The sequence below is a fragment of the Cherax quadricarinatus genome, chromosome 37 (assembly GCF_038502225.1).
Source record: "Cherax quadricarinatus isolate ZL_2023a chromosome 37, ASM3850222v1, whole genome shotgun sequence".
NCBI classification, from domain to species: domain Eukaryota; kingdom Metazoa; phylum Arthropoda; class Malacostraca; order Decapoda; family Parastacidae; genus Cherax; species Cherax quadricarinatus.
In genome coordinates, this window is record NC_091328.1 from 10,484,151 (window position 1) to 10,499,414 (window position 15,264).

A 15,264-nucleotide genomic window follows, 5' to 3' on the forward strand; every position below is an offset into this window, starting at 1 on the left:
GTCAGGTAAAAAAAAAGTCTAAAAAGTAGGTCTGTCAGTAGGCTGATGTCGGTACTTCTCCACATAGTATATATAATAGCAGTATCATATATGGTGAGAATTAAGTTTGGCTAATGCTCCAGAAATCTGGTGGCGATTAGATTCTCTGCCAAGACGGTTCAGTCTGTCTGCTTTCTTGATAACTAGTATGGCACTTGGAGATGGCCCTATTGTGTTGCGGTGAACAACACAAGCGTTGTTCATCTCTTTCACAAACACTCTTGTCCTCGTTGATCCTCGCGTTCGGCGTCTGAATGATACCACAAGGTATCATGCAGACGCTGGCAGTTATGTTACCCACAACACTTCGTCACTGACTCCAGGAGAGGGAAGATACCACATAATGACAGAGAAGATTCCAACTCCAGCAGTTTCACAGTTTTAACCTCTCCAAATCCTTCACTAAGGTCAACACCAGCGTTTGCTTCCAACACAATAAAGGCCAACATAATAGCCTCCAGCACAATAAAGGACCTAGTTAAAAAGAAAACAGCATCCAAACACCAGCGCTGTCGTCTACACGAAACCCTCCGGAAATTGTGACAAATTATCTAGAAACACTTACAGACAAGAAATTATTATCAAGAAACACTCCTAGACAAGAAATTATCAACAAGAAACACTGCTTAACAAGAAATTACCATCAAGAAACACACACAAGCAAGGAATCATCAAGAAACACTACCCAGACAAGAAACACACCACAAAACAACACCCGCAGTACAACTCTGCGTGAAGAATGCATTACAAATACTCTGTGTTTTAGATGGAAATTAACTCTCGTTTCTGTTTAATCTCAACAGTCAACAAGAGTAGGAATATATATATATGTTTTTCTGGCTGGAGATCCACAACGCTGGAGCTGCTGGTGAAGGCCCAGACTGAGGCACTCTTGGAAAATATCAGGAAGTGTGGAGATTACACTGTTGCCCTGGATAACAGAGCAGGAGTGTACAACAGCCAACAGAGTATTAGTGAAAAAAATACATGAAAAGATGAATGCAGATATATACATACCTTATGAGAGAGAGAGCGAGAGGGAGAATTCAAGAGGATAATATTTGCTCAGAAAATTGCTTCCATCGCAAAAAAAAAGTATATTTCTCTCCTCTCTTCTTTCCCCTCCCTACCTTCCTTCTTTCCTAATACTCTCCCTCCTTGTTTCCTCTCCTTATTCTCTCTACCTCTATCTTCCATTCCTTTCCAGCCCCTTTCCCTTTCTCTTACCAATATCCTCCCCCCCTCCACCATTCCTCCTCCGACTTCCTCTTTCCTGCTTCATTGCCCACCCTCTTCCCTTCCTCTTCCATCGTTCAACCTTTTTCCAGCCTGGAAGACTCGCTCAAAACTATCAAGAAAATTATCTTCTTTGTCCCGCTCACCCTTCATGTTGTGCAGATCTCCGTCACACAATCCATGCCTCTCGCTGCCTCTCTCTCTCCTGGGAGATGAACAGGAATCTGCCTCCCTCGCTCCCATTGCAAAAAGAGAAAACTGCGACTACTGTATATCTAATACTTTACCTACTCTCACCGCCACCACTGCCTCGTACTTTGACATTCCTACACATTCCATCCACAACTTTGCTCTCCTGCTCACATCTACAAACCAGTCGCATTAGTCAAAACAGGTACAGGCAGGTTTGCCAGGACATATCCTGGCCCAGGTCTTCATGTGGTAACCTGGCAAGTCAGTCATAACAACGAGAGAAAAACTATAGTGTTTATGAGACCAAAGATGAGATCTCACATGTAATTAACCAAAGCGATGAAGGGAAGACAAGGACTGATATCGCAATTATTACGGAGATAAATCTAACAGGTTCTCCCAGAAGAACACAAGATAATGTAAAAAGAAAGCAGAAACAAGAGACTGAGGAGGCCTGTTACTAAGTAACCAGTGAAATTTCCAAGATCTGAGTGTGATGTACAATACAAAATTCAATATCAACAAAGATCCATCACAACTGGGGGACCCATGGTTACAGTGGCAGTTATCCACAACCCACCACTGAACAACAGAAGATTAACTTTTGAATACACGAACAACAGAGCCTTTGTGAACATCACAGAGGGAATGGCAAGCAGTGGGTCAAGCAGGAAGCTCTAAACTAAACACCGTTATCCTTGGCTAGGATCATGGAGGCACAGGTGAAGGCTGAAGATAATAGATGAACCATAAGTATGTAAGGAAGTATTTCCTTAGTCTCGGGGTGGTTGAAAGGTGGAATGACATGGATGAGGCAACGGTGGAGGCTAAACTCAATACACAACTTCAAGGGTTCGTATGATACGGTCCAGGAGGCCAGAAATCTGTGATGACAATTAAAGCGGTCTAGGAGGAGGAGCCAGAACCTAGTTTCGTTCCCCCCAAACACAACTTAGTGTACACACATACACATCATGGAGCAGGGAGAGAGAAGACCTAGTAGCGTTCAATGAAGAGGAGGGGCCAGGAGCTGAGTCTCGACCCTTACAACTACAATTAGGTGAGTACACAGACACAGACAGACATAGACACACACACACACACACACACACACACACACACACACACACACACACACACACACACACTCGTCATACCTGTCAAAATGCATGGGTGGCGGTGTTACCTCTCTGGAAAGCGAGCGCCGAAGCGAGTATAAGAAGCAATAAACGTCGCGGTGTCTTGCAAGCAACACACCAGCCATCGCTATGAATGACATTCAACAGTTACAAGAACGAGATCAAGTTAGAGTGTGCAGGTTTAACAAAGATAGGGCATTGCAGAAGAGCAATGAAAGCCAGGCGCACAGCGAGCCTTCATTGTTCTGCTCCTTTGTATTGAATTCAGTCCTCCTTTGTATTAAGCATATATAGCTTATAGCGAAAGGGAAAGCAAACTCAATGTTGCTCTAGTCATGGTTATTCGGATACATTAGTATGTGGTTAAAAAAAAATTATGAAATCAGTTCTCCTTGCCACATCGCTGTTTCTCTTTTTCCTCTCTCTCTCTCTCTCTCTCTCTCTCTCTCTCTCTCTCGTGGAACTGATACCTATTGAAGGCTCCCGTGGAGACACTTTTGCTCGTTATTCTGACCCTGAGATCCTTGAAAGTGAGGTTAACGAGGCTGGATAACGAGGCTGAGTAACGAGAAGTGGAGGAGGATCTCTCTTTGATAAACCACACGACCAACACAGCATCACGTTCGTTATTGTATCTCGGTTTCTTTAATTTAAAAAAGTGAACCACAATGAAATATATATATATATATATATATATATATATATATATATATATATATATATATATATATATATATATATATATATATATAACTTCAGAGGGATGAGGAGGCGTTGTTGAGGTCCTCTGGACATTTAGAGATGGAAAAAAATAGGATGACGGAAGGGTATATAAATCTAGTGTGGAGGGAGGGCGAGGGAAATAAAAGAGGCTTTGAGTGCTAGGAGCTTGAACATCCAACAAGCTTGAGTGAGCGCATTAGATCGTGGTTAGTAGATGGTAGTTGCTTTTGCAACTTGACGTGATGTTGGAGTGTGCACAAGGTAATATTCATGGAGGTGGAAAGTACAGTGCATATACTCTGAAGGGGGTATAGGGATGTTGCAGTTCAGAGGGCCATCTGACCTGTGATGACAACATTCTTGCGCACACGCATGCACACACACGCACATATGCAAGACAAGCCGCAGGGGGGTGGAAATCTTTAAATCAAGCACTTTCACACTTCTCAGTGTGTCATCAGAAGCTATGCAATGTTGCAAGGCTGCAACTTATGGAGTGAGGGTAAGTTTTTTTTTCACAGAGCGGGCCTGCCGCCGCCTCCTGACTCTCAGAATGTGGCCGGAGGTCGGCGTCACACCACCACTGCCCCCATCCCCGTACCCCCGTATGGGGTAAGAGGGTTTTGAGAAGTCAAGAATTTTGAAATTAGAAGGTATAATAGTCCGCCCTAAGCGTTTTCTAACCGTTTAGAACAGGTCTTATAAAATACATTTCTCAGTGGATATTATATATATGGATTGCTATTATTCTGTGTAACCTATTCAATTATTAAAAGGAAATGAATGTGCTCTTTGTCCGTTTAAATGTCCTGTTCTCGAATGTTCTCAAACGTGTACACACACTATATATATATATATATATATATATATATATATATATATATATATATATATATATATATATATATATATATATAATGTGTGTGTGTGTGTGTGTGTGTGTGTGTGTTAACGACATCATTAGGAAGCTTTTCAATATTTGCACAAAAGACATCGGCTCTTTTTCAATGTTTGGGAGAGTGGAAATCCTTGCAAAGTGACTGTGCACCGGGTTAAATCTGAGAGAGAGAGAGAGAGAGAGAGAGAGAGAGAGAGAGAGAATCAGAATTCCAAACAGACATTCTCCCCACCGAAAAAACACGATGGCGTTAGTCAACAGAGATAGCGGTCAATAGAGGCAAGAAATGGGATTGTGGTGTTGAGGGGGCGTGTTTGTGTTTGCCGTGTCAATATATGCGGGTTGGCTGCTTGCGACTCCTCCTCGTGCTGCTGCTGCTGCTGCTGCTGCTGCTGCTGCTGCTGCTGCTGCTGCTGCTGCCGCCGCCACGGATGGCACACGGCAAATATAGAAAGCTTCTCCCTGCCTACCATGACACATTTAACCATGTAAAGAAAACGTAATCCAAGACATTACCGTAGGTAGTGCTACTCACCGTGTGAGTACTGCCATTAAGAGAGTATTGATCAGTGCGACTCATCCTTCGAGTACTGCCATTAAGAGAGTACTGATCAATGCGACTCATCCTTCGAGTACTGCCATTAAGAGAGTACTGATCAATGCGACTCATCCTGTGAGTACTGCCATTAAGAGAGTAGTGATCACAAAAAAAGTTTTGAAAATAAAAGCTTTAAAAACTAAAGCCGAATTTAAACAAGAAAGCCGACTTTAAAAAAGAAACCAAGTTTTAGAAAAGAAAACAAGTTATAAAAAGAAAGCAAGCTTAAAAAAGAAAGGAGGCTTTATAAACGAAAGCAAACTTTAAAAAAACGCGAGCTGTAAAAAGAAATCAAGTTTTTTAAAAAAGAAAGCAAGCGTAAGAAAGAAAACAAGCTTCAAAAACGAAAGCAAGCTTTAAAAAAGGAAAGCAAACTTTAAAAACGAAAGGAAGCTTTAAAAAAGGAAAGCAAACTTTAAAAACGAAAGGAAGCTTTAAAAACAAGCTAAAATAAAAGTAAACTTTAAAAAGTTTTAAAAAGTTAAAAAAACAAGCTTTAAAAAGAAAGCAAGCTTTAAAAAGAAAGGATTCTAAAAAAAGAAAGCTATTAAAATAGCAAGCTTAAGAAAGCAAGCTTAAAAAAAACTTTAAAAAGAAAGCAAGCTTAAAACGAAAGCTTTAAAAAAGAAAGTTTTAAAAATAACTTTCAAGAAAACTCAACTTTTTAAAAACGTAAGCTTTAAAAAAAGATATTAACGTTAACAATACACATACTCCTCCTCCAAAATCGATCTTAAATTCACAATATCTTATTTGTTCCTTAAAATACCGAAAAAAAAAGGTTAAAAGTTGGGTCAAGTTTCCCAACATCCTGACGATACCCAGAATTCTCAGCGGAAAAAAAACCCAGAATTTCCTTATTCTCTTATGATTTTTTTTCCTCCCCGTAAGTGGAATTGGCGTAGGTCCTTGATGTTGGGCAAGGGTTCTTGATCCAAGGAATCAGAGACAACCTTCCTAATGTTGAAACATTTTTGAATGCGTCTCATTCCTGTATGGCCCCTACAGATTTAGCGCGTCTCCATGAATAATACTAATAATAATTATTATATTAATGATAATAATAAGAGTTCACATATGTGGATAGATAATTTAAAAGTTTTTGTCACAGTGATGTCTTACGTGTCAATAACCCTTATAATTACATTCATGGGGATGCGCTAAACTCATAAGGGCCACGCAGCACCTGGGGAATGGGAGGAGACAGGCTTAAGCCATGGGAGGCTGGCTCCAATTTCTGGGATCCAGAACTCTCATTCACCAGCCTCGAGGGGAACCTTCTTCAAGGGATAACTAGTCTAAAAAAAAAGTCAATTGTATTCAAGTCGTTGACGAATGCTTGAGAATCTGACTTTTAAATGTCGTTATTGTAGGGATGCCATTTTTTCCGCATGACTGTAAAAAAAATAGTATTTGTGATAAATGCTTGCAATGCTTGCAACATATCTGAAGTTGCAATTGTTTGTGTGTGTAATTCTTGCAAACTTTGTGTGCTTCTTGATAACGCTTGTAACAAGTTCTTCTTAAAAGCTTCATACCGCTTTAAAAAATCTGGCAAATGTTTTATAACTAACGCAAAATACTTGTGAATGATACCTTCTAAAAGTTTCATAATGCTTTAAAAAAATTCTGACAAATGTTCGTAACCCGTACAAAACTCACGCTTTTCTCCGTGAATCATTAAAAACCGTCGCACAAATTCCTTCGTAAGAATTGATTGTGTTATCCGTCTTCTCTTACACACAGGCTGTCTTGGTATTCGTGAGGGACCCCGGCTGCTCCAGGAACCTCCTTCCATAATTTCCTTTCCCAACACGAGGGGCACCTCCCTCACCTGCTCAGCCACGGCCTCCCCCCCACCTACCATCACCTGGGTGACCGCAGACGGGGCAAGAGCCGAGGCTGTGGGAAGCCTGAGGGCTGTGATGAGCACCCAGGGCAACTCAACTCTCACTCTCTTGCCATTCCAACCTGACCAGTATCGTCATGACCTACACGCCGCTACCTACAGGTCAGTGCACCATACCTGAGTTTTGGAGTGAAAGGTCACGTGAAGAGTGAACACCTGTAGTCAGAGGTGAGGTCAGGTTAGTGTGCTTCAAGTTACGCTAGGTTACTTAATACTAGGTAAAGTTAGTTCATGTCACTTTAGGTTAGGTTAAGACATGTTAGGTTAGGTTAGGACATGTTACGTTACGAAATGTTAGGTTAGGTTACATGTTAGGTTAGGTTAGGACATGTTAGGTTAGGAAATGTTGGATTCTGTTAGAATAGACTAACTTAGGTTAACATCAAGTAGCATTATGACTCCACGTGGCTCAAGTGGTAACACCAGAAACAACCCTTACCTTATACAGGTCAATCTCAGAGTTTCATTTACTCTTACGTCGCTAATGATCAGAAATCATGACTGCAAGCCGATACAGATTGCTACTTGTGTAACGCATTTCCAGACTCAGTACGTTTTATGATCTCTTGTAATTGAAGCCAGGCGTTATATTGCCTGATCCAGGTCAATCAATGTAGACGAGTCTGGAACCAAATTGCTGTTGCCAGAGTGTAAACAAAAGTTAAAAGACCATTGTGTTAGTTTACGGGTGGGTTAATGTCGCTGCCTTCTAGATAAGTACGAAGTCAGTGTTCTCCATGCATAGTCAACATGACAGTGTTTGCTTTTAAGGTGAATTCAATTTCCAGAGGTCAATTGAGGATAAAGTTATAGATGTCTGAGCCTGTAAATTCACTCTCTCTCACTCTCTCTTTCTCTCTCACCATATATATATATATATATATATATATATATATATATATATATATATATATATATATATATATATATATATATATATGCACACAAGCCGCTAAGTTAGGAATATTACAAAGTATATCAGCAGCTTGATAGCGCCTCGCAAGTTTCAAAAGTTGTAATAACAACATTAAAGGTACAAGTTCTTGGGCTAAGCTTGCCTGTTACCTAGTTGTGGGAGTTGATAAGTTGGTATCATTAACTTTAAGTTTCCCGAGACCTGTTTTGCTCACTCTCCCTCAACCCAAAACAAGAGTGGGTCACTTACTGAAATATGACAACCCGTTATCCAAGACTTTCTTCTAAAGTACCTCACATAAGTTTATACACATTTTTAATAATAATACTAATAATTATTCTTGGATATGGTAAGAACACTATGCTTAGGGCAAATCTTTATTTAGAGGCGACGCATCGCTCTAGGCAAGTTTTGTCAAATTTCTGTCTCGTCTTTGCCTTCTAATTTTCGTCTTTCCTATTTATTTTATTTTAACTCCTCTCAAACTCTTCTCTCAACCTTGTTGAACTACTCTACGCCAAACATTTAAGTCTGCTTCTTCTTCTACTACTACTACTACTGTTACCATCACCACCACTACTACTACTGTTACCACCACTATTACTACTACTGTTACCACCACTATTACTACTACTACTACTGTTAACCACCACCACCACCACTACTACTACTACTACTACTGTTACCAACACCACCACTACTACTACTACTGTTACCACCACCACCACTACTACTACTGTTACCACCACCACCACCACTACTGTTACCATACTACTACTACTGCTACCACCACTAATACTATTACCATCACCACCACTACTACTGCTGCTACTGTTACCACCACCACCACTACTACTACTGTTACCACCACTGCTACTATTACCATCACCACCACTACTACTACTACTGTTACCACCACTATCACTATTGTTACCACCACCACTACTACTACTGTTACCACCACTACTACTACTGTTACCACCACTATTACTACTACTACTGTTGCCACCACCACTACTACTACTGTTACCATTACCACCACCACTACTACTACTGTTACCACCACCACTACTACTGTTACCACCACCACCACTACTACTACTGTTACCACCACCACCACTACTACTACTGTTACCACCACTACTACAACTACTGTTACCACCACTACTGCTACTACTGTTACCACCACTACCATTACCACCACTATTACTACTACTACTGTTACCACCACTAACGCTAATACCGTTACCACCACTACCATCACCACTACTACTACTACTGTTACCACCACTACTACTACTGTTACCACCACTACCACTACTACTATTATTGTTACCACCATTACTATTGTTACCACCACTACCACTATTACTATTGTTACCACCACTACCACTATTACTGTTACCACCACCACTACTACCATTATTACCACCACTATTACTATTGTTACCACCACTACCACTATTACTATTGTTACCACCACTACCACTATTACTGTTACCACCACTACCACTACTATTATTGTTACCACCACTATTACTATTGTTACCACCACTACCACTATTACTGTTACCACCACTACTACTATTATTGTTACCACCACTATTACTATTGTTACCACCACTACCACTATTACTGTTACCACCACTACCACTACTACAATTATTGTTACCACCACTATTACTATTGTTACCACCACTACCACTATTACTGTTACCACCACTACCACTATTACTGTTATCACCACCACCACTACTACCAGCACCACCACCACTATTACTACTATTCCAATTTTTTATGGGCTGAGTATTTCTCTGTGTTCCTGAAAATTGAATCGAATTTTTTCCCCTCTTGGTTTGGAGCTCTGGTTTACCTTAAGTCAGATTTAAGAGGTTAAGTCGGACGAGGTTTACCACTGCCACTCTGGTTTATTCTAGCCTGGTTTTTCTCAACTCTGACAATGATTATATTTTCGGTTTCGTAGTTTAATTAGTACAATGATGTCCTTGGCCTGTTGTACGTAAACATAAGATTTGGGAGGTACTCAGGAGTGATCTGAGGAAGGGGACTGTGGGTTCAATTCTTTGGATCAAGAGCCCTTCGTTGGGGATTAACGTTGTTAGTCTCGTTAGCTCGCGTTAGTCTGTTGCTTCATTCTGCATCCATGCATACAGCTGTATCTATACATATAGCTGTATTTATGCATAATGCATGTATCTATGCATACAGCTGTATCCATGCACACTGCCGCATCTATGCATACAGCTGTAACCATGCAGAGCTGTAGACATGCATACAGTTGCATCCATGTATACATGGATGAAATCTCGGTACATCGAAGAATTTTCAGCTGTAGTTATATATACACGTCTATGAATAACAAATCGGCCTTTCTCAATATACGGAAACAAAGAAACAACCGAACAAAAATATACAATTAACATTACAATACATTTTTTTGCATTGTGTCAATTTGGTGTATTAGTTATATTGTATAACAAGTGTATAATCATGCAACTGTATGGTTCAGTAAGGTATATCTAAGTACCTATATTGGTGTGTATATCATTAAGGTTTAGCAGTATATGTGTTTTATATATATATATATATATATATATATATATATATATATATATATATATATATATATATATATATATATATATATATATATACACACACACACACACACACAGAGTTAAGGTTTACTTGTATAATCATTAAGGGTCGAGTGTATAAAACATTGGTGGCTAACCTAGTGTGTAATATCAGTATGGTTCTCACCCTTAGGTGCCTCGTCAGCAACAGTGTTGGCACCATCACCTCCAGACCTATCTCTGTCAATGCTGGTAAGTACAGTACTATCTCTTTCTCTCTCTCTCTCTCTCTCTAATATAATGTTTCACAGGAACCTGTTTTCTGGGTGAATCGGAGAATCAAGTCTCCACCGTCATTCCTTCCGCTGAATGACTCTCCCGGGTTTAACGCTTCGTAAAATACAATAGATGCCAAAAGTGTGACCAATTTAGCGTTGTATATAGAGAAATAATTAGAAATTCTGCACAAAATACATAAACTGTACAAATTTATGTATACTATACAAATTATTTATGTATGCTATACAAATTATGTATACTATACAAATTATGTATACTATACAAACTACTCTTGTATACTGTACAAACCACTTGTGTTTAATGTACAACCTACTTAGGAATACCGTACAAAAATGATCTGCTGGCCATTGAGAGAGAGAGAGAGAGAGAGAGAGAGAGAGAGAGAGAGAGAGAGAGAGAGAGAGAGAGAGAGAGAGAGAGAGAGAGAGAGAGAGAGAGAGAGAGAGAGAGAGGTTAAAAAATACACCGCAACCCCATAATATATATATATATATATATATATATATATATATATATATATATATATATATATATATATATATATATATATATATATGCAGTGGAACCTCAAAAATCGAACTGCTCCCAACACAACCAATTATTTAAGTGTATTTTTGTAAGTGCTTTTATAAGTGTACTTTTGAGGGTCTGAAATGGACTAATCTAATTTACATTATTCCTGATGGGAATAAATTCATTTGGTAAAGGCACTTGAACAGCCTTCTGGACCGAAGAAAGTTCGATATTTGAGGTTCCACTGTATATATTATATATATATATATATATATATATATATATATATATATATATATATATATATATATATATATATGACTCATAACACCTAGTGTTATGAGTCGCACTAAGAAACAAAAAAAACACCAAAGAAAACACACACTTTAAAACACACACGCTAAAGAACACACACATTAAAGAATACAGAAAACACATACCAAAGAACACACATTAAAAACACAAAAACACACACATTATAAAACACAAACCCCACACCAAAGAACACACACACACACACTAAGGAACACAAAAAAAAAACACCAAAACACACACTAAGAAACAAAAATAAACACACCAAGGAGCAAAACACTGGAGGCTGCGGGGGGAAGGAGAGAGAGGGGGGGTTACCCCTTCCCTAAAGCGCAGAAAAACACGAGATTGAAAAACAACTTTACGTGTTTGTTTAATTATGGGCTGGAAGAAGGATGACGCCTGGCCCGAAAAAATTCTAACCTTGTTTTAAGAATATCTGGGCTGTGTTGGCCCGAATATCTAAACCCTGAAGGTTCTCACGGCTAAGTGGGATAATTCGCACCTATTGCAGAGTGGCGTAAGGGTCACTGTTGCTACGCAGAGGGAGAATATGAAACATCATTGCTCTTCGACTCTGTGGTAGGGTGGAGTTAGGGTTACTGTCTTTTCAAAAACTTTCTCTCACCACACAGTGTTACATCACATACCATCACCACACAGTGTTATATCACATCACCACACAGTGTTACATCACGTACCATCACCACGCAGTGTTACATCACATACCATCACCACAGTGTTACATCACATACCATCACCACCCAGTTTGACCCTGATCCTGTCTATTGGTTGCCACCCCGTGAACAGACCTCCCAACAAAGTAGTGGGTCGCGACCCCATCTTTGAGAACCTTAATGTAAAGAGAGTAAAAAAAAAATATGGTAACTGATGGATATTTCGCTCTTCTGGCAGAACGGAATAAGGGTCATTATGACTTTGTAGAAAGGGTAAAGCATCGCCGTCAGTGGGCACATCGCCCCTATGGCCCGGTAGTGTTAGGGTCATTATTGGTATGCAAAGAGGCGGTGAAAAATGGATAGCGAAGAATTTTTAATATTGTATAAAATATTACTGTAGTGAGCGCTATTAACCACATCTGATGGATGGTAGGTACTGTCTAGCCAGTGTAGAAGGGATGGTAGCGTCTACCTGATGGATGGTAGGTACTGTCTAGACAGTGTAGAAGGGATGGTGGCGTCTACCTGATGGATGGTAGGTACCGTCTAGCCAGTGTAGAAGGGATGGTGGCGTCTACCTGATGGATGGTAGGTACCGTCTAGCCAGTGTAGAAGGGATGGTGGCGTCTACCTGATGGATGGTAGGTACCGTCTAGCCAGTGTAGAAGGGATGGTGGCGTCTACCTGATGGATGGTAGGTACCGTCTAGCCAGTGTAGAAGGGATGGTGGCGTCTACCTGATGGATGGTAGGTACCGTCTAGCCAGTGTAGAAGGGATGGTGGCGTCTACCTGATGGATGGTAGGTACCGTCTAGCCAGTGTAGAAGGGATGGTGGCGTCTACCTGATGGATGGTAGGTACCGTCTAGCCAGTGTAGAAGGGATGGTGGCGTCTACCTGATGGATGGTAGGTACCGTCTAGCCAGTGTAGAAGGGATGGTAGCGTCTACCTGATGGATGGTAGGTACCGTCTAGCCAGTGTAGAAGGGATGGTGGCGTCTACCTGATGGATGGTAGGTACCGTCTAGCCAGTGTAGAAGGGATGGTAGCGTCTACCTGATGGATGGTAGGTACCGTCTAGCCAGTGTAGAAGGGATGGTAGCGTCTACCTGATGGATGGTAGGTACCGTCTAGCCAGTGTAGAAGGGATGGTAGGTACCGTCTAGCCAGTGTAGAAGGGATGGTAGCGTCTACCTGATGGATGGTAGGTACCGTCTAGCCAGTGTAGAAGGGATGGTAGCATCTACCTGACGGATGGTAGGTACCGTCTAGCCAGTGTAGAAGGGATGGTGGCGTCTACCTGATGGATGGTAGGTACCGTCTAGCCAGTGTAGAAGGGATGGTAGCGTCTACCTGATGGATGGTAGGTACCGTCTAGACAGTGTAGAAGGGATGGTGGCGTCTACCTGATGGATGGTAGGTACCGTCTAGCCAGTGTAGAAGGGATGGTAGCGTCTACCTGATTGATGGTATTGTCTATCGTCTACTTGATAGTTGGAAGATACTACCTAGGCAGTGTAGAAGGGATAGTATCGTATACTACCTGGCTATTGTAGCACACACACACTATATATATATATATATATATATATATATATATATATATATATATATATATATATATATATATATATATATATATGTGTGTACTCACCTAGTTGTACTCACCTAGTTGAGGTTGCGGGGGTCGAGTCCGAGCTCCTGGCCCCGCCTCTTCACTGATCGCTACTAGGTCACTCTCCCTGAGCCGTGAGCTTTATCGTACCTCTGCTTAAAGCTATGTATGGATCCTGCCTCCACTACATCGCTTCCCAAACTATTCCACTTACTGACTACTCTGTGGCTGAAGAAATACTTCCTAACATCCCTGTGATTCATCTGTGTCTTTAGCTTCCAACTGTGTCCCCTTGTTACTGTGTCCAATCTCTGGAACATCCTGTTTTTGTCCACCTTGTCAATTCCTCTCAGTATTTTGTATGTCGTTATCATGTCCCCCCTATCTCTCCTGTCCTCCAGTGTCGTCAGGTTGATTTCCCTTAACCTCTCCTCGTAGGACATACCTCTTAGCTCTGGGACTAGTCTTGTTGCAAACCTTTGCACTTTCTCTAGTTTCTTTACGTGCTTGGCTAGGTGTGGGTTCCAAACTGGTGCCGCATACTCCAATATGGGCCTAACGTATACGGTGTACAGGGTCCTGAACGATTCCTTATTAAGATGTCGGAATGCTGTTCTGAGGTTTGCTAGGCGCCCATATGCTGCAGCAGTTATTTGGTTGATGTGCGCTTCAGGAGATGTGCCTGGTGTTATACTCACCCCAAGATCTTTTTCCTTGAGTGAGGTTTGTAGTCTCTGACCCCCTAGACTGTACTCCGTTTGCGGCCTTCTTTGCCCTTCCCCAATCTTCATGACTTTGCACTTGGTGGGATTGAACTCCAGGAGCCAATTGCTGGACCAGTTCTGCAGCCTGTCCAGATCCCTTTGTAGTTCTGCCTGGTCTTCGATCGAGTGTATTCTTCTCATCAACTTCACGTCATCTGCAAACAGGGACACCTCAGAGTCTATTCCTTCCGTCATGTCGTTCACAAATACCAGAAACAGCACTGGTCCTAGGACTGACCCCTGCGGGACCCCGCTGGTCACAGGTGCCCACTCTGACACCTCGCCACGTACCATGACTCGCTGCTGTCTTCCTGACAAGTATTCCCTGATCCATTGTAGTGCCTTCCCTGTTATCCCTGCTTGGTCCTCCAGTTTTTGCACCAATCTCTTGTGTGGAACTGTGTCAAACGCCTTCTTGCAGTCCAAGAAAATGCAATCCACCCACCCCTCTCTCTCTTGTCTTACTGCTGTCACCATGTCATAGAACTCCAGTAGGTTTGTGACACAGGATTTCCCGTCCCTGAAACCATGCTGGCTGCTGTTGATGAGATCATTCCTTTCTAGGTGTTCCACCACTCTTCTCCTGATAATCTTCTCCATGATTTTGCATACTATACATGTCAGTGACACTGGTCTGTAGTTTAATGCTTCATGTCTGTCTCCTTTTTTAAAGATTGGGACTACATTTGCTGTCTTCCATGCCTCAGGCAATCTCCCTGTGTGTGTGTGTGTGTGTGAGTGTGTGTGTGTCCTGCCGAATATGTAAAACTGGTCAATTAGCAAAAACTCATTTAAAATTAAGTCCTTTCTAAAATTTTCTCTTATACGTTTAAA

The 15,264-nt window shown here is 41.1% G+C and overlaps 1 protein-coding gene across 4 annotated transcripts in view; it reads left to right on the forward strand.

Annotated features, from left to right (window-relative positions):
- LOC128702646 (cell adhesion molecule Dscam2) overlaps nucleotides 1-15,264 on the forward strand; it is a 720,609-nt gene that overhangs the window by 324,105 nt on the left and 381,240 nt on the right. For all 4 annotated transcript variants that reach the window (XM_070091879.1, XM_070091878.1, XM_070091881.1 and 1 more), the window contains exons 2-3: nucleotides 6,572-6,836; nucleotides 10,441-10,499. In XM_070091879.1, the coding sequence (XP_069947980.1) occupies nucleotides 6,572-6,836; nucleotides 10,441-10,499 (324 nt within the window). The remainder of the gene's footprint in view (nucleotides 1-6,571; nucleotides 6,837-10,440; nucleotides 10,500-15,264) is intronic.